General features: G+C 39.7%; 1 protein-coding gene across 1 annotated transcript; it reads left to right on the top strand.

The window, feature by feature from the left end:
- The first annotated feature begins 1,888 nt into the window (after positions 1-1,888).
- LOC121297913 (gastrula zinc finger protein XlCGF7.1-like) lies at positions 1,889-13,480 on the top strand. Its single transcript, XM_041224548.1, has 2 exons — positions 1,889-2,070; positions 11,832-13,480. Exon 2 carries the CDS (start codon positions 11,881-11,883, stop codon positions 12,823-12,825), a length of 945 nt encoding a protein of 314 aa, XP_041080482.1. The 5' UTR covers positions 1,889-2,070; positions 11,832-11,880; the 3' UTR covers positions 12,826-13,480.
- The last annotated feature ends 13,615 nt before the right edge of the window (positions 13,481-27,095 follow it).

The raw sequence follows: 27,095 nt of genomic DNA on the forward strand, positions 1-27,095 counted from the left end.
TAACTAATATGTGCACTTCCCATGCTTCCATACAAATACCCCTTTTAATCTGCAGGTGAAGTGATTGTGCTATCCCAGTGTCTAAACACAATTATACATTTTACATCACCTGTGCTACATAACCCACTCTACGTGAACCACATATACAGAACATATAACACATAATGCACACATGGGCGGGTCACATTGACACATACCCCCCCACCCCACCCTTCTGGCTCCTCCAGCCATGACAAACCAGGCAGCTGACCGGCTGCCTGTGGGGGTGGTCGCCTGACCTTCCGCTCTGTAGCCGGCAGCTCCCTCTTCAGGAGCTCCGGCCACCGAATTTCCTGCAGAGAAAGTGCTGCAGGGGAAGGTGGTTTCCTGACCTCCCCCTTTCTTCGTAGCCGGCAGCCCCCCATTGTGGGGCTCTGGCCATAGTATTTCCTATGGCAAAGCAGGGCTGGCAGCAACCCCAGGCAGAGCAGAGCTGGCCTCCCGGGGCGATGCAGAGCCGCAGGCAACCCCACCCCACCAACGTGTGCCCATATGCCCCAAAGCCGGGGAACAACACCCCAGCGAGGTTTCTTAAAAAGGCCTCCCAGCCATCATCCCCGACCTCTTCCTGCTGTTGCTGTGTTTGCTGTTATTGCTGCTACTTCAGCATTCCTTTCCCGCTTCTCCTCCTCTTCCTCCTCTCGGAAAAGGCAGATAGCCACCGCGTGCCCGAACTCCCCGCAGGCAAAGCACCAGCCTTGGTCCTCGAGGCCACCAAGGAGGTCCTCCAGGTCATTGCGGCGGTCTCCACACACCCAGCTTTCCATTTTTTTTTCACAAAAAAACCCACACCTTTCCTCTTCAAAACACTTTTCGGAAAAATAATTTAAAAATGCAATACTCCCTGGTCCGAGTCGGAGGTGTTGTTTATCCCTCTTCTGACTCCATATGTGGACAGTGAAGTTAAATCTGCACGTGAACTGATTGTGCCATCCCCATGTCTAAACACAGTTATACATTTTACATCACCTGTGCTACAGAATCCACCTGTGAACCACACACACAGCATATAACACATAATAAACACATGGACGGGGCACATTGCCACAGTTACACACACACATAAGTGCATTATTTATGTTACATATAGTGTCAATAATTACACTACAAGAAAAATCATATTTTATTTGCTATATGTAAATATCTACATTCAGAATGCATTACTTCTTTCAATTATTTTATAAAATGTGCACGTTTGAGTTATCATCAAATATAACATGTTCAAATCCAAAATACGAACATTTTAATGATCTACTCCACTTTGGAGTCAATATCAGGATATGTAACATACGAACAGCAGTTTGTGTTGAAAATGCAGGTGTCACCACTTTTTTTTTTTGTTTGTTTTTTTGTTGTTGTTTGTTTTGGTTTGTTTTTTGGGGGGTAATTTCGTGTCAAATCAATTATAATCCATTAAAATCCCTTGAAAAAGAAACTCAGAAAATCTCAGCTAAACAAAAACAGCTTAAGAAGATACGAAACATAGAATATATAAATAGACTAATGGCTGGTTTAGTGTCCAGGGAGTACAGTATGTAATATACTATCAAGAGGGTCTGGAGACAGTGGCGCCTGAGTATAAAGAGCTGCTGGATAACCCAACTCGGACTGCTCGCTCACTAAATAGGCCTAAATATCTCGGTATCGCTGACTAGATCATTGCACTTGTGAGACAGACTTCTCGTTTTTAAAACAACAAATCAACAACCGGCCTTTTGTTTTTCACTGCTTTTCCTTTTTGTAGACAAAGCTTCTGCTGTCCTGTACCTCGCCTTATCAGAGTAGATCATCAACGTTAGCGGAACTCGTGTGTAGAAAGTCCTGGTGGCTTTATTCTATGTGACACCCACAGGAGACGGAAGTTTGTTTGTTTACCAAAATAACGTACACAGAGTTGTTGAGAATCAACCCGCAGTTGAACTTGATTTATCTCTCTCGCTTCTGTGTGATCTACATGATTATATTTCTTTTAACCCCTGTGGTTCTTGGCTGCTAGTGCTGGATAACTCGGGAAGCTAAGCGAAACTGTTGGTAAGCTATCCATATGAACTGCAGAAAACTACAGTTCACTCGCAAACAAGATATTCACACTGTTTGAAATGCATTTTAAACTGTTTATATTTCAAAAGTATAAGTATTAAGAGAGGCAGACACATATTAGGTGTGTTTATTTTCATATTCTGTGTGGTATCACATCGGAACCTGTGGTTAAGGCCTAAACTTAAAGTATATCCTACAACTAAGCCATTACGAATAAATGTTTTGTGTCCCGAGCTTCCACTTGCTGGATACCAATAGAACGAGGCATTGCTTTGTAGTTCACGCTCGTGCCTTCAGTATCCAGTCACGATCGGTGTGGCACAGTTTGTGTAGGTTAATTCTAGCTGTATAGCCAAACCAAAGAAACACGTCTACTCCCATGCTAATCTTATTTACAATGTGTCCATTAATACAGATCTACTTTACAGGGGTGGTTCTCCTGACAGGCGAGTTGTGCTAATTGAGCATCGTTCTGTAGCTCCTGGCAGCTGCTGCCTTCAGTTGCCAGCTAAGATCAAAGTGGCACACGCAGCTGTTCGGAAAAAACAACCCTGCAAAGCGAGGCAGTGTTGGTGACCTGTAACTACCCAGCCAGTCCTGGTTAGAAGTGTTAGTAAAATTATCAAGTACCAAGAGTCTGGTTCTTGCTAGAGTTATTACATGATATATGGTATATATAGTACACAGCGAAGTGCTCTAAAATCGCAACACGTTGACCAGTAGTGTTTTTTGAAGAAAACCTACAGTGAACAGTGCATGTCTTATAATTTAAAGTGCCCCCTCACCTAACACTGAAGAATATAAACAAACTGGACTGTCCACATGGTTTGGATTAAGTAGTACATAAATGCTAAACTATAGATACAATAATAATGTGGTTGTTTACTGCAGTTTTAAACTGCGTACGTTTTATTTGGATTCCCTTATTGTTAACATTGTAATGTTTTGATTTTGAGGGTGTATGAATTAAGAAATGGTAGCATTTTGTTAGTAGATTATGAATTGCAAGTTATCAGTTAACAGCTTTTGATTATAAACAAAACCATGCTGGTTTGTTCAATGGAAATCTTTCATAGTGGCATATCTTTAAGCCCCTTAAAACACTTCAGCAGTTGAGGTCTGTATTGTATTGTTATGATGAGAGTTACACACCCCTCTTAATAATGGCATGAGACAGGCACAGCTCTGAAATAGTACAGGTACGAACACAGGTTTTGCATGTTCGGATATTCGCCCGTAATTTAAGTATTCATTTGGATATTTAAGTAATTAAAGCCATTATATTGCTCTGAACACAGAGACAGCATAGCAGCAGGGGGCGTGGCCCGTGTGTATGTGCGCCTTTATTTTACAGCAAGACCTTATAATATGTAACACGTTCAACTAGAGAAATATCCCAGGAGTGAAGAATAAGTTGTTAAGGACTTACTTAACCGCAGTGAATTAACTACAAAACAAAGGATGCCAAATAGCAGCTCAAGTTAAACATTGTTTTGTTTATTCCCGAAATAAATAGTACATAACGTTAACACAGATTTTTTTTTTTTTTCATTCCTTGCCATTGCCGTTTCTTCACGGTAAAGTGGCCGTTGACACGTTTTCTTAAAGTAATAACATGAGGTTTACTTGTGTCGTTTTGTAGCTGAACAAGCAAACGAAAAGTGAAAATTAACTTTAAACACTTCAGATAAAACAAACGTGGAAATGGTGTTGTAAAGTGAAGGGGAAAACAATTCACCATTTTGGTTCTTGTTTATTACATTCCACCTAACAGGAAGTCGCAACAAAAACATATACAGTACTGTGAAAAAGTTTTAGGCAGGTGTGAAAAAATGTTGTAAAGTAAGAATGCTTTCAAAAATAGACATGTTAATAGTTTATATTTATCAATTTACAAAATGCAAAGTGAGTGAACAGAAGAAAAATCTACATCAAATCAATACTTGGTGTGACCACTCTTTGCCTTCAAAACAGCATCAATTCTTCTAGGTACACTTGCAGTTTTTGAAGGAACTTGGCAGGTATGTTGGCCCAAACAAACTCACCACAGTTCTTCTGTGGATTTAGGCAGCCTCAGTTGCTTCTCTCTCTCCATGTAATCCCAGACAGACTCAATGATGTTGAGATCAAGGCTCTGTGGGGGCCATACCATCACTTCCAGGAATCCTTGTTCTTCTTTATGCTGAAGATAGTTCTTAATGACTTTCGCTGTATGTTTGGGGCCGTTGTCATGCTGCAGAATAAATTTGGGGCCAATCAGATGCCTCCCTGATGGATAAGTATCTGCCTGTACTTCTCAGAATTGAGGAGACCATTAATTGTGACCAAATCCCCGACACCATTTGCAGAAATGCAGCCCCAAACTTGCAAGGAACCTCCACCATGCTTCACTGTTGCCTGCAGACACTCATTCGTGTACCGCTCTCCAGCCCTTCGGCGAACAAACTGCCTTCTGCTACAGCCAGATATTTCAAATTTTGACTCATCAATCCAGAGCACCTGCTGCCATTTTTCTGCACCCCAGTTCCTGTGTTTTCGTGCATAGTTGAGTCGCTTGGCCTTGTTTCCACGTCGGAGGTATGGCTTTTTAGTCTTCCGTGAAGGCCACTTCTGACCAGACTTTTCCGGACAGTAGATGGGTGTACCAGGGTGCCAATGTTTTCTGCCAATTCTGAGCTGATGGTATTGCTGGACATCTTCTGATTGCGAAGGGAAGTAAGCATGATGTGCCTTTCATCTGCTGCAGTAAGTTTCCTTGGCTGACCACTGCGTCTACAGTCCTCAACGTTGCCCGTTTCTTTGTGCTTCTTCAAAAGAGCTGGAAACCCCTGTCTGCCTTGAAATTTCTGCCTGGGAGAGACTTTGCTGATGCACTACCTTGTGTCTTGTTGCTGTGCTTAGTCTTGCCATGGTGTATGACTTTTGACAGTAAAGTGTCTTCAGCAACCTCACCTTGTTAGCTGAATTTGGCTGTTCCTCACCCAGTTTTATTCCTCCTACACAGCTGTTTCTGTTTCAGTTAATGATAGTGTTTCAACCTACATATTGAATTGATGATCATTAGCACCTGTTTGGTATAATTGTTTAATCATACACCTGACTATATGCCTACAAAATCCCTGACTTTGTGCAAGTGTACCTAGAAGAATTGATGCTGTTTTGAAGGCAAAGGGTGGTCTCACCAAATATTGATTTGATGTAGATTTTTCTTCTGTTCACTCACTTTGCATTTTGTAAATTGATAAATATAAACTATTAACATGTCTATTTTTGAAAGCATTCTTACTTTACAACATTTTTTCACACCTGCCTAAAACTTTTGCACAGTACTGAATAATATAGAAAATATATATAAAAATCACTACACAACATTTTCAGGAAGTTGGGTACTGTTTAATTCAGTGTGACTTGCTTGCCTTTTTACTGTCCCATGAGAATCTCCTCTAAAGCAGCACAACGCGTTTCATTTGCCTTTTTTTTTTTTAAACTGTCGTGCAAATTCTGGTGAGATGGTAAATAAGTGCAAGGTGTTTGTGTCATTTGTAACTAATGCAAACATCTGATTTTTGTATCCGAATACATGTCAAAAAATATTTGTTTGAATATTCGGAACCCAGCACTAATCTGAAAGGGAAGCCATATAGTAGAAACAGAGCCAGTATGCTTTGTCGCATGTCACATAGAATCATTTTCATAGCTTGTACATTTTTATGTCGCACATGTACATAAAAAAGTGCTTTTAGTTGACCTACCTGTTAAGTGAGCGAGGAGGAGGCGGAGCGGAGGGCTCTGTAGTAAAAGCACAGCCACCAGAGATGTCACAGCTCATGACTACTGTGGGAACGGTTGGTAAAATATAACTGCACTGTTCACTTTGACCCGTGATCTTAGATGACCAGTGATCTTGGATGACCAATATCATCCAGTTTTTGCAGATCATAAATGTTTAATACTTTGAGATATTGATACTCGGTACACAGCTCTATTCTGTCATTCTGAAGTTCAGTTGTGGGTGTGGTACACAAAAGAACACTGTCATGCCAGTACCATTATAATATATAAAAATAGCTTCTGCATGTATTTTTCTCCATACACTAAATTCAACTCCCGATATAAAGGTGTTTTAGTTTGTGAATTACAGATATGAAATCATTGGCAACTATTACTGCTGCTTTGTGCAATTCTGATTTTTCTTGACGTTCTTTCAGTTTTATAACTGCTGAACCCCGAATTTTTAAAGGACTTGTGTATAACCTGTCAAGTTCCACTGCATTTTCTAGAGTTTTTCTACCAAAATGCATGCAATATTTACAGTATTATTATTATGGCTTTATTTAGCTATCACATTTATACAAGGCAACTTAGAGACTAGGTGTGTGAACTAAGCATCTGCTGCAGAGTCACTTGCAAAATGTTGAAAAATGTTTATATATATATATATATATATATATATATATATATATATATATATATATATATATATATATTATAGTAAAACACGTGCCAGGGAAATTTTGTCTTGAAAGCTTCTAAACATGCTTCTTGTAAACTCTTGTGATTTTTTTTTTTTTTAAACATCCCAACAAATACATGCTTGACCACAAAGTAGACTCAGAAATAATTTTATAAATTGCACAACATGATTTTTTTCTTATCTGCTAATACCTTAGCGACCGGTGTGTTTTATTTTGTTTTATTTTTCCATGGTAACTTTTACTAGATTGCTGCATTTAAACGTCAGGTTCATGTATTAAGCAAGCAGTATCACTTATTTTCAAATTTACAAAAAACATAAATAATATCTTTAGTTTATAAGATAAGTCTGTGCCTTGCCAGAGGCCCTTTTGGCAGCCATTTGTGGGTTTCCTTGTAACTGATAGATCATCATCTTTTTCCTCCTGACACGTAATATAATCACATCTAAGGTGGTCGACTGTTTCTCCACAAACGAATAAAATACGTTTTTCAAGCATCATTCTTTTCTACTCTGACCCGGATCCAGAATGAAGTCGGCGACGGTCGCTATGCGATGTAATTGCTTGTGCTCAGAATCTCAGCATCGGCGACACTCATTTATTTTTGATTGATAGTTCATTGTTGTCCAGTGATTATATCCACAAGACAGAAGTGCACTGCATTATTTCTATAATAATGTAATGTTATTGACGCCCTGATGAGTCAAAGGGTCATGTCAGATATGTTTGCCACAGAAGGTGGAAAATGGAAGAAATTAAACACAGCAAGACAGCAAGGAGGGATTCATTTGCAGAAGAAACTATTAATATTGCTTATGTCCAGATACAATTATTTATCCATGCTCAAAAGAAAAAGTACCATAGATTTGAAAACAAGGTTTCATGTGTAGGGCTGTGCTGTGTGTTTTGGGGTTTCAATTTGACCTTTTTAATTTTAGATTCTTGTCATTTGTTTAAATTCAGGTTTTCTTTTTTTTTTTTTTTAATACTGGGATAAGTGTGAAATGATCAATAGTGTTCGGTATTGCAGTTCACAAAATATAATTTAAACTACAAACAAACAGAAATCATGGTAACGGAATGTATAGCTGCTAAACGCATCGTTGTGTTTTTCACAGTAGAGTGTTAGAAATGATATTGAAGGTGGTGTACTACAGTATTTAATACATTCTGATTGAAATGTACTGTTACAATTACTGTTTTAAAATGTGACTTTGAATATGAAGTTTAAATCATAATAAACGGTTAGGCAGTGTTATACATGAAAATCAGTGGATTCAATGGAAGCAATTATTTTTCTACCATATTTTCACCGTATGCAAATGTTAGTATTAGTTTGGCAAATGAAAGGTTATTTTCGTGCATAAAAAAGGTCAAAATATGCTGTGTACAGCTACTATTACAGACTGGTGTTGACAAATTTGCCAAGATGAAAGCAAGACACTACCCCCTTTTTATATTAGTTTATTTGTGATTATCTGTGTAAACATGTTATTTAAAACTTTGCTACCTAGTTCTGCTTTTGACACAAATGTGGTGCTTATTTATTATTATTTGATTTATTTCATTAATTATTTCTTACCAGACGCCCTTGTCCAGGGTGACTTACAGTTGTTGCAAAATATCACATTACATATAAGAGCAGTTATAAAATACAATAAAATCAGTAATAAGCAAACTCAAATGAGAGAAAATAAAAAGGCTAAATAATCATTGTATATAATGTTGTACCACTATTTGTTTGATGTAGCAGCAGTTTATGTTAATTGGTTTGTATTTGATACAAAGTGTCATTCTTTGTGGAAAGCAGGTCACTCTAAAATAAATAGTTAAACTTAAAGCTTACCCCTGGCTCTCTTAGTAGAGCATGTGCAATGCAAGACTTTTTTTTTTTTTCCAATGATCTGAAATAAAAGTAGTCTAAAGCCCCGAGCTGCTACTGTATATTAAACAATGATGCTGTACCGCTGTTTAAATTTATTAAAATTATTATTATTTGAATAACATATTTATTTACTCTCCTTATTGTAATTTATCTGGACATGTACAATTGTTGAATCGTCTGTGTAGTATTGAGTCTCACTCAAAACTTGTTGTTGGAGGCGGGGCATCATTCAAGCAGGCAGGGAGTGGATTGGCTGGTGCTGAAAGAACTGAAACAGGGTTGGCAGTTTGACTGGCTGGTTTGGAGTGAGGCTGTTGTTTGGATCCAGCCGATGACAGAATTGTGGACCAATTTGGTCTGCCGTGTTAATTTGCTGTCCAGTATAGCTGCGAATTGAGCTTTCATTACGGTGTCCTGTCACAGACATGATTTCGATAGACCATCGTCAGAAAGTATGTTTAAGTAGCTTTTATGTTATCAGATTAGTTGTGAATGTTAAGGGAAAAAGACAGCATTTATGCACAGATTGATTTTAAAATGTAATTCACAGTTAAGAACTTTTGTTCCAGCAGGCATCTATGCAAAATAGAAGCCTGCAAGAGCTGGAAGCTGATTGGCTGTTCGCCCTCAATCGTTTTCTAAATACATATATCTCATAGATACAGGGTGATTATTGTAACTTGGTCACTGTAGAGTAATTTGGTTAGGAAGTGCAAAGTGGCCAACTGATTATAATATACCAAGCAATTTCTTTTTTTTTAATATGCTGAAAATATATTTACATGTAGTGAGATTCAGTTAGCATTCAGGTATTTGTATATCATTTTATGACCTTGACATTTATACTACATTAACCTGCCAAGGTGAGCAGACAGCCATAACGATCTGTTTGACTTTCTCTGGTTCTGGAGTCATGGGGGACTTCCGAAAACGGTTCGATAGTATACCAAATGCATTTTCGCCTAGCCCTACTCAATCGGTAATTAAAAAAATAATTTCAATGCGATTCTCGCCATATAAAGCATGTGTTCCATATGGCTTCATGATGTTTTCTTTAGGGGGAAAGCATCATCAGCCACAAATGCATACAGCAGAGGTTCTGTTTCAGTTGAGGGATTCCTAGTTTTCTATGATCTAGTGCTTGTCCTAAGGTGGAATTGTGGAATACCCCTCCATCTGACACAAGCACATTCCAGCCTACATCTATACAAACTTGTAATCTTCATCCACTACAGCAAGCAACACAATGCTAAACATGTTCTTATAGTTAAAATAATAGGAACCACCTGCAGGTGTTGGCTTGATAAGGACGTGTTTCCCGTTCATAGCGTGGAATTCCAGCTCCCTCAAACCCTTCAGAGATCTCTTCCATTCTTCTGTTTTTGGCACCTGTGCAAATCTAGTACAACATGTTACCTGTGTTGGTTGTCACTGAATAATAATGAGTCAAACACAGAGCATTGGGTGTTACACGCTGCACATGTGCGCAGATTTAATAAACACACTGGGGTACACTAAGGTACACTAGGGTACCAGCAGTGGTAGCTCTACTGTCAAATTTAAGAAAGAAAACAAAACAAAGCTAAAAAGAAAAATTTGTCACACATGGCGAGCGCTAGCCTCAATAAAAGAGACGTCCCGTTCCAGGGGCCTACTACAATACGAAACCTTCTGTATACAGGTTGGGATCAACATCTTAAACTAACCTACTGCTGTTGCTCCTGAAGTCCCAGACTCGTCTTTACGGCAGTCCTGGCTGAGCATTGCCTTCACAAGCTCCGTCTTGCAGTTGAAGAGTTCCGTAGTAGTTACCCTGTGGACACTCTCCTCCTCGATGTAAACAAAGCACCTGTCCTGTGTAGCACGGCGGTGCGGTCGTCTTGAGCTGCGTGCAGGCTCCCCGGGCACACCCCCCATACTTCAGCACCGGGCGAGCCTACCAATTAGCTGCTGTTGTGTGAAATTTAATTACTTTAAATTTAAAAGGAAGTTGATGTGGAAGTAAATAAGGAATTGAAGAAGTGAACAATTACTTCACAGAGTAATTTTAAAAGGTCCTTTATTATTTCACACACACACGCAGTTACATACACAGATGCTATACTGCGAATAACGATATCCCTAACGGGACACAACCCAACAAGGTTACATACAAAGATTATATTAATCACAGATCAATACAATCCATGAGAGGCAACTGAACTAATTCTTACCCTTCCAAGCGGATCGGGAGAGCCCTTCGACCCTGGTAAGAGAAAGCAGCTGTCTCCAAGAAATTACCGAGCAGGACTGCGCGCTAATCCTCACGGCTGACTCTCATCAGAGCAGAGGAGAACCCCGTCCTTTATAACTTACCAAGTTAGGCTTTTGCATGCGAGAGAGTAATTGGCCAGATCACTCCCTCGAGGCTCGGCCCTCTGAATAAACTATTCCTTTCCCTAGAACATTCTAACCAAAACAAGTTATATAAACGTGACAAAAACAAGTTATATAAGATATGGGGTTATTATAGGGCAAGGGCAAAGATGAATTCGAACGCATTTCTAGAACTTTCTAAAACACATTTTTTTTTATTACAGCTGCCTAGCAATATTTCTCGTTGTGCAAGAACCAGCAACAGGGTCCTCCCTGTCACACCCCCACATTCACCTTAATTGCCATCAACTTTTTTTTAAGACTACTATTAAGCAATGTTTATATATATATATATATATATATAATATATATATATATATATATAATATATATATATATATATAAGGAAACTGTTTTTACTGCCTTGTATGTTGTTTTAGCATCAAACTTATTTACTATATGCCGTTTTAGTGTATATTGTAATTAAAGGGACATCTTATTAATTGTTAGCTAATGCCTAATAATTACTTTGCATTAATTTATTTCAGCTGAAATTCGATGATTCATTGCTGTAGCCTAGAAATCATGGGAACATTAAACATGAAACTAATCCTATCTGCTGTCCTTTTGATGCTCATTAGCTGAAAGTGTGTTACTTGTATCTGCATGAACACAGCTAAACCCTGCCTATCACATTTAGATGCATTTAGCTGAACGTTTGTTACTTGTATCTGCATGAACACAGCTCAACCCTGCCTATCACGTTTAGATACACAGCTAAAAGGATGTTTGAGTCGTTTTTTAAGTATTGGTTGAAGTTTCATTGAAAGCCATTTTAGCCAGACATGTTTAACTCCAATTTTACACGTTTAACTCTTAGCCACATCTAAGTGCCTGGTAAATGAATACGGACCACAGATTTCTATTCACAAAAAAGACTAAAACATGAAAATAATCTGTATCTATGTCACTGTAATATATATGCAGTGCTTTTTAAATGTAGGATTACATTGTAAAGCTTCTGTTCTGTTTTTCAGAGGTTGGAAAGATCAACTGGATTATTAAACTGGTGTGAGGCAAGGATCAATGATGGAACACGTCCACATTAAAGATGAGGTCCCTGAACTGGAATCGGTCCATATTAAAGAAGAGGTCTTTGAAGTGGAGCTTGTCCAAATTAAAGAGGAGGAGTCTGAGGACGTCTTTGAAGAGGAACCTTTGTCACTGGAGACCATTCAGGATTCTGTGTCTGACCATTCCAAACACACAAGCAGCTACCATCAGTGTACTGAGTGTGGGGAGAGTTTCAGTTCTTTAGTAAATTTTGAAAGACACCAACACGTTCACACAGGAGTGAAACTGTATCCCTGCATTGACTGTGAGAAAAGTTACAACGAATTACGATACCTTAAAAGACACCAGCGAGTTCACACAGGAGTTAAACCACATCACTGTGCGGAATGTGGAAAGACTTTTAGTCAGTTAGGAATTTTGAAGAAACACTTGAGAATTCACACTGGAGAAAAGCCATATCCCTGTTCTGAATGTGGAAAGTGTTTTAATCAGTTACAAAGCCTTAAAACACACCAGCGAATTCACACAGGGGAGAAACCATATCACTGTATTGAATGTGAGAAGAGTTTCAGTCAGTTAGGACACCTTAGAACACATCTGCGTATTCACACAGGAGAGAAACCCTATCATTGTACTGAATGTGAGAAAAGTTTCAATGAATCCGGGCACTTCAAAAACCACCAGCGTATTCACACAGGAGAAAAAACATATCACTGTTCAGAATGCGAGAAGAGTTTTTACCATTTAACAAGCCTTAAAACACACCAGCGAACTCATACAGGAGAGAAACCACATCAGTGTACTGAATGTGGCAAGAGTTTTTATCATTTAACAAGTCTTAAAACACATCAGCGCATTCACACTGGAGAGAAGCCATATCGGTGTGCAGAATGTGAGAAGAGTTTCAGTCGGTTAGGACTCCTTAAACAACACCAGCAAATTCACAGAGGAATATAACCACAATCCTAAACTTTAAGGACATCAGCCCTCGGGGAAAGAGTCAGAAATTAGACTGTTAAAAGTAATCTGCCAAACTGAACCCTTGAAACAACCTAAAATCAAAAAGCATGCCAGAAATAACTTTTCTACACCAAGCTCAGAGAGGACATCTTTGAACCTTGGAAGGACTGATGAGTCTCTCATGGTTAATTTAACTGAACAACCAAATTGGTAATCTCTGCAAAAAAGGAACTATGAAATTACCAGAGTTTGCCACAAATCAAAACCAATCAAACACAACACATTTGCAGTTTACTAATTTGGGCCGCAGAACCAGAAAAGATATAAAAAGTATATGTTGTGTATTGGATTTGAGAAAGTTTTAAGTGAAAGGACAACATGTTTGAATTCCTGCTGTAAATATAAAGAAGCTTGGTTAGATATTACGAGTAAGTTCAAAGAATCTATTGAGTTCAACAAGAAACGTCTCAATTGAATGTAACACTTTTATATAACAAAGGAAATAGAGGCTATGTGGATGAATGATATAACTGTTAAAAGGATGCGATATTGTGTTTTATAGTAGTTAGACAGAAGATATACGTTTCTGTTGATCCTAACCAAATGCATGTGAATATCAGCTGTTAAAGCCCAATGTCCTATTTCTTTACACATAGAGAACTTTGTATTTTTGGTTTATTATTAACTTCAATTAAAGTTGTATAAAACAAAAACTTTTTTGTTTGTTTTCTATAGATTACACTGGTCTGAATAGCTCCTGGGGAGTGATTATCCATCAAACAGTTTGAGATTAAGTTTGAGGTGATGGGAGAAAATGTTGTGGGCTATATTTTCAAAGAGAAAACAATTTAATTAACACCTGTTTTTTGAAAGAAAAACTTTACAGAACTAGCATCTGTTTCATTTTTCATCTTTCAAAAAAATCAGACTTAATTAACGACTGGAGTAAATGCTTTAAAACGTATGGCCCTATGTGTTCTGTTTTCAGAGGTGTGAAAAATAAACTGGATTAAATGGCCCAGTGTATTGGGTGGATTGTATGGTGTGCAGTAGAGAGCCACATCCAGTCATGTTTCAGTCCTGACTCACGAGAGGTCACACCCAGTACAGTTTGAACTCGAATGACAATGAAACTTGATTGCTTTTTAGATAAAAATACTGGAAGATTCTGAAAAAAAGTGTATATTGATTATTTTGGTGTTTTATAACAAAGAAACTAAACGAAACACACGGTATCTGACAGCCTGTGTATCCATTACATTGGGAACAAGAGACCAGGTGCAGTAAACATTCCTCGCAAGAGTGCTCTGTGGAGATCAATTAAAACAATGGATTCAATTGAATCTCACATTCAAGGTGTCAAGTCTGGAATGTTATGCTTTAACATGGGGATCAGAACTCCAGTTTTCATCTCCAATTCACACTCTATTCAAAAGTTTACAGTAAGGCAAATACAACTAGTAAAATACAATATGAAATAGGATGCAACAAGTTAGGATTACAACAAATGATATCTGACATATTAGTAGTGAAGGATAATGCCTTAGCTGAGGATCTAGTACTACGGTGCGCAGGCCAGTGCATAGAGGAGGGGTACAGCAAGAGATCTACAAGAGCAGATTGGAGTTAACAAAATTCTATAGGATCTTGGGATTAAATTATTCATAATAGTTAACAAGTTGTGTTTGTGTTTTCTGTTAGGCCAGGGGTTTTCAACCGGGGGGGCGCATACCCCTGGGGGTACTTCTAAGGGTCACGGGTATGCGGGCCGATGTGGGGAACACTGGTAGTTTTAATTGAATGTACTTGGTAAAGTGACATTTCCATTCTTAGATGCTGTGATGTTAAGCAGGTTTGTCTTTCCCTCAACCCAACCTTCGCCACAAAACATTCTTGATTGATCTACTTCAAAGGACTAGATACTGGTAACAGGATGTGACAGGGTCTTCCTCTTATTCACGCGTGTGGGTCGCCGCTGTTCAAGCATACACAGACAGACGTGGTGTTGATGTTGAAAAACGCCGGCACAGGCGCACAGGTTTTATTAACAAACAAACAGAAAACGAAAGTAAAATAAAGGTGGTCGTGTGACGTTACCAGCGATGGTAACACACAGAGGACTAATACAGCAAGCTGTACAAAAAGTGCAAAATAAAACACAATACCCCAAACTATAAATCAAAAGTGCCGTGAAAAGATTTTCATTGGGGAATGGTTTAGAATGCATGCTCTGCTGACCTGCCAGTCTTCTAGAAACAAACAAAGCTGATCTTATCTTTTAATTCAGAATGTCTTTCTGAAACCCCAGTAAACAATTTTCTTCCTGTGAAGGATTAAGAAGGGCGACACCTGGTGGATACAAGGTGCAATGACTCTTTGTAGTGTAACAAATGTGTAACAATTTAAATGATTATGGTTTTAGAATAATTAATAACTGATCTTGCGGGCGCAAGTTAAAGATTGTTAAAGTATGTTTTCCAAAACTATACTGCAACACTATACTGTAGACACGGCTTGTGGTCTTGTGATTAGGATGAACCTTTTAGATTTGTAAAGGCTTTGATGAAATCTCCCTCTACTCCTCTTTATTCTCATGTAAATAAATTTCCCCAGCATGTCTTCATGTCTCATACCTTACAGGTCTAACATTAGTCCAGCTGCTTGACTCTCCTCTCAGAACCTCTCATCTCCCAAAGGAGACTCTAGTGGAAATATTACACACACATCCAAGTGCTCGCTGGTGTAGTAACATAAGCCATAAAACAGCCTGTCATTAAAAAAAATGAACATTGCTTCATGAAACTACCCTGTCATTAGGACAAGCTGACCAATGCTATTTTCAGCTGCGTGTGTGAAATTGGAATCTGAGAAGTTTTAAGGACTTGGTGTGTCAACGCTACGTGGTCTTGAGCAGCGCTCCAGATACGCTGCGTACCAGGTGTTTTACGCATTCTAAAAATCTGCATTATGTTTCAATTGAATGCATCAAGAATACAGCTTGTTATCAAGCTTCTTGTACTTCATTGGTTCCCAGCGTCTCAGTGGTATTGTACTGCATGAGGCAGCTAGAGAACGAATCTGGAACTGCCAGAAATACATGACCAATGCATGTTTGTGACAGATGAATAAGTAAATGGATTCTTCAGCACTGTCTTGTCCACCTCAAATTAACCTACCAATCTGTCAACTGAAAGCTATTCAATAAATACAATAGTCTGTGTTTGGAGAGTTGGGATGCTTTATATTGTTGTATCAAGGTGACCAATAAGAAATATATAGTATGTGCATGCAGTCGTTTAAGTGTATTCCATCTGCTTCACAGCCATATTCTTTTGTGGTCAATAAAGCAAATAAGAGTAATTGTTGTTTTTAAGTTTTTATACAGTAGTTCAAAGTAAAATTGGAGCTAAAATGTAAGTATGTAGTTCATGTATACCTCACAAGTCAGCATTAAAATAAGTACAGTATTTATTGAAAGTACTCAAAGTTGCATTTTACTCACCCAAAATAAGTTTTACTCGCCTACTGTCGTGTGGAACACTGGCCTTGATGTTACAAGTGTTCTCAGTAGAATTCAAAGGATAGCGTGGTATGAAGAATTCCATCTCCTGTGAAAACGACAATGCAGCAGACGTGTGAGGCGATAAGACCTGTGGTCTTGTTTCATAAATTAGCCTTTTCTGTCACCCTTCGTGTGGAAGCTGTGATGCTGTGGACTCCCATTTGTTCCGGATCAGTATCTGCTGCTTGTTTTATGCACTGGATCCCATAGAGATTGCCAGCCTGTGTCTGTAAATGCATGCAGACATGAAGGGGAAAAGTATTCCTACCTATTAATCTTTGAGCGAGACTTTCAATAAATTAAATACCTCTCAGAAGATTTGATGACAGCTCTCACATTGTAAAGAGAATTTGAGTTTTGAAACATCTTGATTTGTTTCTGTAACTTCAATAAAAACCGACAGGATGCATTTGGCTTAGACTCCTGATAATAAGACTCAATTTTGAAATTGAGTTAGTTTGAATAGAGACAGATAGGGTTAGGTTTAAGGGTTGGGGTAGAGGTTAGGTTTAGGGTTAGGTTTAAGGGTAGGGGGTAAGGTTTAGGGGTTAGATGTAGGGGTTGGGTATAATTCACTTTGACAGGGCGAGGAGCGTCGTACATTATTTGTTTGTTTATTTTTAGAACGGGTCTCCCCCTCTGCCTGTGTTATTATTCAAATTCAGCACCGTTCTGAGACACGGGCGAGGGGAGGAGCCAACAGCACAGCAAAACAACGCAGTTAAACGAGGCAGTCCTCCCAGTGACAGCGAGTGGAAGCGACAGCGAGTGGGAGAAGTACAGGCGTGGAAAAGTACAGAGCAGTTTAGAAGCAGTTGGAAAGCAGGCTGACAGCTGCAGAAGAAACTAAACTTCAAAAAAAAAAAAAAACCCTCAACATGGTCTTCAAGCCAGTAATCTGTGACACCTGCTTGATGTGGGAAATCCGAGAAAACCCAGCAGAGCTAAACCAAGTGTGCGTAAAGTGCCGCGCGATCCAGGATTTGCATAAACTAGTAAGTATGCTAGAAATGGAGCTGGAAGAAGTGAGACAGCAACAGGATCTTGAGGAACTGGCACAACCACAATTCATGGAAGTCTGCATCACCCCTAACAGAATGAAAGCCACCAGGGAGATAGAAGGTCGGAACAGCTGGGTTCAGGTAGGCAGAAGCAGGGAAAAAAAGAAACTTCGTCAAACACAACCACCAGAAATCAAAACAACCAACAAATTTGAGTCACTTCAGAATTTTGATGAGCAGAACCAACAACAAGAGAATGAAAGGAACAACATCCAGTACCCTATTGACAGTGGTGACCAGACAGCAAAAAGAAGGGAGGTCATGATTGTTGGGGACTCCATATTGAGAAACACAGCAAGTTCAGTTTGCAGTTTGGACCCCCTTACTACAACAGTGTGCTGCCTTCCGGGAGCCTCGGTCAAGCACATCACTGAGAACGTGGACAGGCTCCTAGAACGAACAGGAGACGACCCGGTAGTAGTCGTCCACATCGGTACAAACAACATTGGAAGAGACAGACCAAAATCCCTGCAAAACAAATTCAGAGAGCTAGGAAGGAAATTAAAAGAGAAAACCAAAAACTGTGGTATTTTCTGGTATACTACCGGCACCTTGCAAAGGACCATATGGACAGCTGGAAATAATTAATCAAAACGAATGGCTGAAGACGTGGTGCACACGGGAAGGCTTCACCTATCTTGATCATTGGACCACATTCTACAACAAGGACTATCTGTATAGACGGGACGGACTGCACTTAAATAGCAAGGGAACCAGTCTACTTGGAGAAAAGATCCTTGAACAGGTTCAGAAGCATTTAAACTAGAAAGGAAGGGGGAAGAAATCAACAAAAAAACAGAAGGGAGACCGCATCAAAACAAGAACAACAACTCAGGTAAGACAACAATTAAATGTATTTATCTAAATGCTAGAAGTATCAGAAACAAAATTCTAGAACTTGAAGCTACTGCACTAACAAGTAACTATGATGTGATAGGTGTTACAGAAACGTGGTTGTCTGAGAGTGATGGGGACGAATATAATATTTGTGGGTATACACTGTATAGGAAAGACAGGCAGGACAGAAGAGGAGGAGGGGTAGTGCTGTACATAAGAAACAGTCTTGAAGCCCAGGTGTTAAACCTGGACAAAGAAAATAAAAACGAATCAATATGGGTCAGAATAAGGACAAAAATTCAAAGGGCATAATAATAGCAGCATGCTATAGACCGCCAGATTCAGACGATGAGCAAAATAATCTGTTATACAATGACATTAGAAATGCGTGTAGCAAAGGAGAAGCCATACTAATGGCGGATTTCAACTTCCCCCAAACAAAATGGGAAAACCCGGTGGGTAGCACGAAGGATGAAATTGAAATGGTGGAAATGACAAATGACTGCTTCCTAACACAATTTGTCAAGGCACCGACTAGAGGGGAGGCATGCCTTGATTTAGTCTTTTCAAATAACAAAGATAGAATAACTAAAACAGAGGTCAGAGAACCACTGGCAAACTCAGACCACAACATGGTCTCATTTGAAGTGTTTTTTAAAACCCCAAAAGTAATGACTAAAGCTAAGGTTTACAATTTTAGAAAAGCAAACTATGAAGGTATGAAACAGAGACTAACAGAAGCAGACTGGAGTAAAATAGAGAAAACACCCACAGAAGAAGGATGGTTGTTCTTCAAAAATGTAGTACTAGAGGCGCAAAACAATTACATCCCTAAAGTAGACAAATCTAAATGTAAAACTAAATTGCCAAAATGGTTTAATAGATCTGTGAGGCGAGAGTGTATTAAATGGAATGTCCAGACAGTAATTTATGTGTACAGAAATAAAATAATATATTTTTATTTTCTATACACAACAAAAGGATTAAATAACAAACGAAAACAAAATGGTGTGAGGGAAGGAGTGCAGGGGTGGAATCCAAAACAAACTGTGATGACTCGTCTTTAATTTGTCTTCGTGGTGACCATACATAAACAAAAAAAAGACAAAAGAAATGTTAGTGTTTCAAAAATCCCGCTGCACAAAACCAGACTCTCCCTCCACCCGTTACTCCTCCTACTTTACTTTCGGACCAACCCCGAACACAGTAGTACGTTCCCTTTAGTATGTAATGTCCCGCCTCTGTAGTCAGTGGAACACCAATCCCCAACCGACACGTGTCCTTCTCCTTCACTTGACTCCAGTGGCTGGAAGTTACATACTCGTACTTCCGCCCCTCACCAAGGTGCCGCCCCTCAAAAGATGACTTTTGCCATGGTCACGAGATCTTGGTAAGGGAAGTCCCGAGTTGGTTTGATGCCATCTACTGTCGGGAGGCTGAATCACAGACCGAAAACCCTTTGACTCATCACAAGATCAATTAAAAAAAATATTCAGCGAAAAAAGGCACTTTACAGAGCATTAAAAAAGGACCAAAAAGAAAGTACGCAGAAAGAGTACACAGAACTGCAAACGCAATTCAAAAAGGAAGTTAGAAAGGCCAAGAGAGAAATAGAAATGAACATTGCTAAGGGAGCTAAAACCAATTCCAAAATGTTTTTCCAATATTACAACAGCAAGCGAACATTCAAAGAGGAGATTAAATGTTTAAGAGATACAAATGGCAAAATCGTAGATGAAGAAAAAAAAATAGCAAATATATTAAATGATTACTTTTCACAAGTTTTTACAAAGGAAGATACTGACAACATGCCCCACATGTCATCCAGTTCCTATCCAGTTTTAAATAACTTTAGCAGAACTGAGGCAGAAGTGTTAAAGTGACTAGGATCTTAAAATAAACAAATCCCCTGGGCCGGATGAGATCCTCCCAGTAGTACTCAAAGAAATGAAAGAAGTAATTTACAAACCGCTAACCAAGATCATGCAGCAGTCTCTTGACACAGGGGTGGTACCGACAGACTGGAAAATTGCAAACGTAATACCGATCCACAAAAAGGGAAACAAAACTGAACCAGGTAACTACAGACCAGTAAGCCTGACTTCTATTATATGCAAACTTATGGAAACTATAATAAGATCCAAAATGGAAAATTACCTATATGGTAACAGGGTCCTGGGAGACAGTCAACATGGTTTTAGGAAAGGGAGATCGTGTCTAACTAACTTGCTTGATTTTTTTGAGGATGCAACATCGATAATGGATAATTGCAAAGCATATGACATGGTTTATTTAGATTTCCAGAAAGCTTTTGACAAAGTCCCGCACAAAAGATTAATTCTCAAACTGAACGCAGTTGGAAATCAAGGAAACACATGTACATGGATTAGGGAGAGGTTAACATGTGGAAAACAGAAAGTACTTATTAGAGGAAAAACCTCAGAATGGAGTGTGGTAACCACAGGGATCAGTATTAGGTCCTCTGCTATTCCTAATCTACATTAATGATTTAGATTCTGGTATAGTAAGCAAACTTGTTAAATTTGCAGACAACACAAAAGTAGGAGGAGTGGCAAACACTGTTGCAGCAGCAAAGGTCATTCAAAATGATCTAGACAAGATTCAGAACTGGGCAGACACATGGCAAATGACATTTAATAGAGAAAAGTGTAAGGTACTGCACGCAGGAAATAAAAATGTGCATTATAAATATCATATTATGTTTTCTTATGTTCTTATGTTCTTATATTATATATATATATATATATATATATATATATATATATATATATATATATATATATATATATATATGTGTGTGTGTGTGTTCATGTAGCAGACATTGAGAAGCTGTGACATGGACAGGTTGTGCAGATCGTGATTCAGAAACTCTCCGGTGCCGCACATTCACGTCAGAAGTGATGATAGATGAGCAGTGTATGAAATCAAAACTTTCAAAAGCGGGTCACCCTGAAATACACAAGGGGTTCACACTAAAAGATACCGTCTAATCAGGGCCGGATTTTGGTATAATGGGCCCTTGGACATGGAACCAGAACCCCCCCCCCCCCCCCCACCCCCCCACCCCCCAAAAAAGACAATGTTAGGAATATTACAATGTTAGTAAATGCCACAGTCTATCAGAAAACTAAACAACATGTTTACTAAACAGCAAATTATACACTTACCTTAAATTAATCTTCTTCTCAATTTCATCTGTGCAAAGTCTCTAATAATGTCAGTAAAATGCAGTTTTCTCATTATGTCACATTTTGTGGATATGATGGCAAGGCTGTTTAGAGGATCCTGGTTCATGGTGGCTCTCAGTTCATTCTTAATGAGTCCCATGCAAGAGAATGGTCATTCTCCAGAACAGTTAGTGCACATTAAAGATAGGTAAATGCGCAGAGTAGGGGTGACATTCGGAAACGTGGAAATGACTTTGCAATTCAGGACAAATCTCGTGTCTTTGCCAGAAACATATTTAGTAAACTGGAGCATTTCTGGTGGGAGATATTGGTCCAGATCTGAAGGATAGGATTTTACGAGTGCAGCAGCTTTGTTTTTTATGTCATATTCTGACATGTTCTGAAAGTCGGTAAGGAAGCAAAACAAGTTATGCACTGCAACATAAGCGTTTAATCTGTTGAAAAAGTATCCAGATCCTTGCGAAAACCCGGACACTAAATCTGTCAGCCCTGTAGTAAAACTTTACATGGGAGCAACCGTGATCCTGCAGAGCACTGGTGTATCTGCCGTCGCTCTTCGTCTCGATATTTCAAATATTATTTTTTCAGCACTGCAGTTTCCATTGCGCGGTTTTCAAAATCATCAAAATGATCACGAATCTCATCCAGAAATGTTTTCAGAGATTCAAGTAATTCACCTACCACTGACAGTTCGATGTTTTGTGCTTGAATGGATTTTGTAGTTTTGTCGACTATCTCCAGAACGTTATCCCACAAGAGCCGCCAAAACTCTCGTTGGCCGGTTGTTCGGATTCATTTGCTGTTATCGTTACTTCATTTTTATAGGCTTTAAAACCGAAATTTGATTAGTTGTTTTGTTTGTTTGTTTGTTAGTTTTTCTTTGTTTGTTTGTTTTGTTTGTTTCGCTGCGCAGCAAAGTTTTTCCATTGTTTTCTGTTAGTCTCTCTCTCGCACTCTCTCGCGTCCTCCAGCGTGCGAGAGATTCCAGTGTTTAGCAGCGCGATCACAGGCAAGCGGGTTGGATTTTAAACTGGAAAATAGACATTTTTATTTATGTATTTATTTTAACCTGGGATGCGGCCCCTCTCGGCGGCCCAGGGCCGTGGACAAATGTCCAGGTCGTCCCCCCCCCAAATATGCTGCTATAAAACTTGTCGGAACTAAAACTACTTAACCATTTTCTCAAGCTGGGAAGGGGCGATGTGTAAAACTCTGGGGATGGGAACTGAACAGGCCGCCAGCACTGTACACCGTCTCCATGGAAACGAGGCACGTCAGGCCGGTGTTGTGACATTTTGTGCGGATTCCTGTGCTGTAAGTTGGCGGGCAGTTTAGTGGTGTTGACAGAAGAGGGACATAATTTTGAGTTTGAATTTCCTTTAACAAACAAAAAGCGATCTTGTTAGATAGATCTGGCATAGAATTGTTTTTCGGCAGTTTTTGGAAGACATTCTGCACTGAATTTCGTTTGGATCCCGGAAGAAAGTATCTGTTTGTCTTTTTTGCTTTAATAATCCAACTCTTTTTTTTTTTTTTTAAAGTGTAATTTAAAAAAAAAAAAAAAGTATTGTATTGGTGCGGGATAGGAGATAAACAAAATACATTTCAACAGTTAATAATTATTATAATTCCAGACTAAATTTGGGTTTCATCGATTTCTTTATTTATAATTAATGCTCGTTGATTTGGGCAATTTGATCCTGTTTGTGACAGTTTATTAAAGGCAAAAATCTAGTCGTTGCGGATTGCTTGCGTTCCTGAATCTATTCATCTGAACTATGGTTCTGCTCTTCTGGAAGCCAAGGTAGGGATTATCTTTCATGACAGTATTTAGCTCCCTGATCAAAACCAGTAAAATATTAGATTATAAAAGTATATGAGTGATGTTAAATAATATGAGGAACCACGCAATCCTTAAGTACTGTAGTATATGACGTAGGGAATCTTTGTATACATTTATGATATATCAAGGCTATGTGTTTAAAAAACGCCATACAAAAATATATAGTCTGCTTTATGCACAGTGACATGTGATGTGTCTGTACCATGCTGTGAGTGAAATACATTGACCACAGAAAGCAGGGGTAATACCTGGCAATACTTACCCACTTTTAGGATACTGACATCTAACTGGTTGAGCTGTGCAGTGACATCATTGATTTATGTTTTTTTTTTTTTCTTTAATGCTATTGGTGGAATAAAATGCTAGACAAGGTAGGAAGAGGAGACAAATAAGTAGTCAAAATACAGAGGATATCAAATTATCTAACAGATTCCAAGCACTGAGCAACATTGGCGGTGCGTTGACTGTAAATAGGGGGGAGGTCTTTTTAGTGGGCGACTCAATTGTTCTCCACGTTGACAAAACTGTTACCTGCCTCTGGAGCAAAAACTAAGAACCTTGAATCAAGAGTGTGCATTAATTAATCGGTAAAAAAGAGTCTGTGGTCATTACACACCTAGGTAAAAACGACATAAGAAATTGGACATTTTGAGTTCTAAAAGAGGACCAGATCATTAACAAAACAATTAAAAAGGTCAGGATGCAGAATTATTATGGCAGGTCTATTACCTGTTATTGGTTGTGGGGATGAAAAATTCAGCAGAATTAGGGCTGGAAATGCATGGGTAGCTGACTGGTGTGCTCAAGAGGGTCTGGGTTTTATAAATAACTGGAATTGTTTCTGGAGAAGAAATAGGTTTTATAAGAAGGCTGGACTTCATCTAAGTAGGTCAGGGGCAAGCAGGTTAGCTCCTAATTTTGAGAACCTCCTTGCAAAGTATTTAAACAACTTCCTGTCACCCCCGCTTCCCAGTGAGTAATCATAGAGGTGTGTGTTACAGTAGACTGTTAAACTGATCTTGTGTCTTCTCTGTTTTTCAAGATGGAGCATGCGGGACGATGTCCCAGAACTGAGAAGAAGATGAAAGGAGTTGCTTCAGCTCCTGAGGTCAAGGCTGCTGCACATTAAGTTATTAGGGATGCATTGCCTACTGTGTATGCTTCTGTATGCTTCAGTCAGTAAGCTTCTGACATGACCTATCAGGTAGAAGAGTGGTCCAGTGGTTAAAGAAAGGGGCTTGTTACCAGGAGGTTTGCAGTTCACTCCCAGCTCAGCCACTAGCTCACTGTGTGTGATTCTGAGCAAGTCACTTAACCTTTGTGCTCTGTCCATCGGATGAGACGTAAAATTGAGGTCCGATGTGATGCATAGTTCACCCCCAACTTTTTGTAATTTGCTTTGGATAAAAGTGTCTGCTAAATGACTAGTTAATAATAATAATAATAATAATAATAATAATCAGAGTCCAAAACAAAATTCTCTTATCTGGGTTAATGGTTAGAAATGTGCCCTTACTGAATATGAATATTCATACCTTATCTGCACGTGAAGGGTTTGTGCAAATCCCTGTGCCTAAGTACAACTATATATTTTAAATCACTTGCACTACACAGACTCATTTAAAGCCCGTGCATCAATTCCTACACACCAACATTAACACACCACATGCAACATATAACACAAAAATACACACAGGAGCAGGACACTTTGCTGCATACCTCCCCCCGTGTGCACAGCACACATGGCCTCAATGGCCACCTCCCCCCTTTAAAATCCCCAAAGTCTCGCTCAAAGTACTTGGCCAAGAACAGCGACTTCAAGGGGTTGTTGGGTGGCAATGTTGCCAATAGCCAGGCTGCTACTGGCAATGCTGTCAACAGACATGCTGACAGCGGGGCGAGTTCTTCCTCCTGCTGAACCACTGGTAGCAGAAATGCTGCCAGTGGCAGTGCTGTCAGCGGACATGCTGACAGTGGTGTGGCACACTCCAGCAGCGGAAAGGCTGCTAATGGCAAGGCTGTCAGCCGTCGTGCTCCTCCCATTGCTGTGGAGGCGGGAACAGTGGCCCTTCTCCCTCTGACGGTGGAGGCAGTGGCAGCTCCTGCTCTGTTCCTTTTCGTGGGCGCTGGATGTTTGTGCTCCCCCCTTCTAGGCGCTAGAGGTTTCTGCTCCCCCCATCTGGGTGCTGGACGCTAATGCTCCCTCATTCCGGGCGCTGGAGACAGGAGCCTTCTCCCTTTTGCGCTGGAGACTCTGCTATCTGGGCTGCTGTTCTCTTTATCGCTGCCTACAGGTAGCAGAGGACCAACTCCACACCTTCCTCCAAGGTGTTTCGGGTGTGTTCCCTCTTATAGGCATCCCATCACTCCCTGCCACAGGACCCGGATGGCTGTGGGCATGGACTGGGCCTCCCGACCAGCATTGTCCATAATCCAGTCCCGCAGCCTGATGTCGTCTTCTGCCATTGCCATTTTTTTCCCCAAAAAACCCCCCACACCTCTTTAAACAAAAAAGACTAAAAAACAATCCACTTGAAAAAAGAAAGTAAAACTTCACCCGCAGTATCCCAGGTCTTTCACCTGGAGGCACTGTTGTCCTGGTTCTGACACCATATTTCACGGATGGCTTATAGTGGTGATGTCAAACCCGGAAGAAACACACAGTACTGCAAGGTGAAATGGTGAAGGCGCTTGCTTGCGCTGGTTTATTGCAAATTTGACACAAAACAATGATCACAGAGCAAAATAAAACACAAAACATCGTTGCCCCAATTGTTTCTACTAACTTGTTTTGTATTTTTCATGCGTTTCATCTGTTTTTATTGTGCTTGTAAAACACAAGCCAAGTTAGTAAAAACAATTGGGGCAATCTTGGCCCCCATAGGTTTTACAGTTGTGCCAATTTTCTTTGTGCTGGGCAATGTTCCCCCAATGGTTTCTTGAAACTTGGCTTGTGTGGCTGGGCACTTTTAATAACTTGGCATTTTTTCACATTTCCAATGTGTTTTTGTTTCAGATATTACATACTCAGACAAATATTGTTGTTTTCATTAGCCTTTTATTTGTTACAGCAAGGAGTACTGCTATGGTATTTTGAGCTGCACAGTAGACCTTTGGTTAAACATTTGCACCGCTTCTCAGTATGACACTTTTTTGCAACCACATTTTTCAAGCCCTCACATTTTCTTTTTTTTTTTTTTTAAATTTAGTCGTCTGCAATTTTTTAACCCTATTTTCTCCCCAATTTAGTGTGCCCAATTATTATTATCTGTATCCTCGGCTCACTGTTTGCAACCCTCTGCCGACTCGGGGATTGGAGGCTGGAGCACGCGTCCTCCGAAACGTGCTCCTGCCAATCCGTCATTTTCCGCACTGCGGATCCACAGCGAGGCCACCAGACCTATAGCGCTGGAGGACAAAACAGATCTGGCAGCTCCATTGCAGAACAGCAGGCTCAATACAGGCCACAGTGGTCACTGATGCGCGATGATCTGTGAATTCCCCTGCCGACCTAAGCCCTCCCTACCCAGGCAGCGCTCGGCCAATTGTGCGCCACCCCCTAGGAACTCCCAGTCACGGTCGGCTGTGACATAGCTTGGAGTCTAACCTGCGATCTCCAGATTATAGGGCACATCCTGCACTCCACGTGGAGCACTTTTACTGGATGCGCCACTTTGGAGCCCCATCACATTTTCTAATGACAGAAGCTTCTGTGATATGGGATAGAAGTCACCATCTACAACTTCCATAATAAC

This window comes from Polyodon spathula, chromosome 23 (genome assembly GCF_017654505.1).
Source record: "Polyodon spathula isolate WHYD16114869_AA chromosome 23, ASM1765450v1, whole genome shotgun sequence".
Lineage (NCBI taxonomy): Eukaryota > Metazoa > Chordata > Actinopteri > Acipenseriformes > Polyodontidae > Polyodon > Polyodon spathula.

Coding starts and splice junctions, on each gene's coding strand:
- LOC121297913 (XM_041224548.1), top strand. CDS start 11,881: ATGATGGAACACGTCCACATTAAAGATGAGGTCCCTGAACTGGAATCG.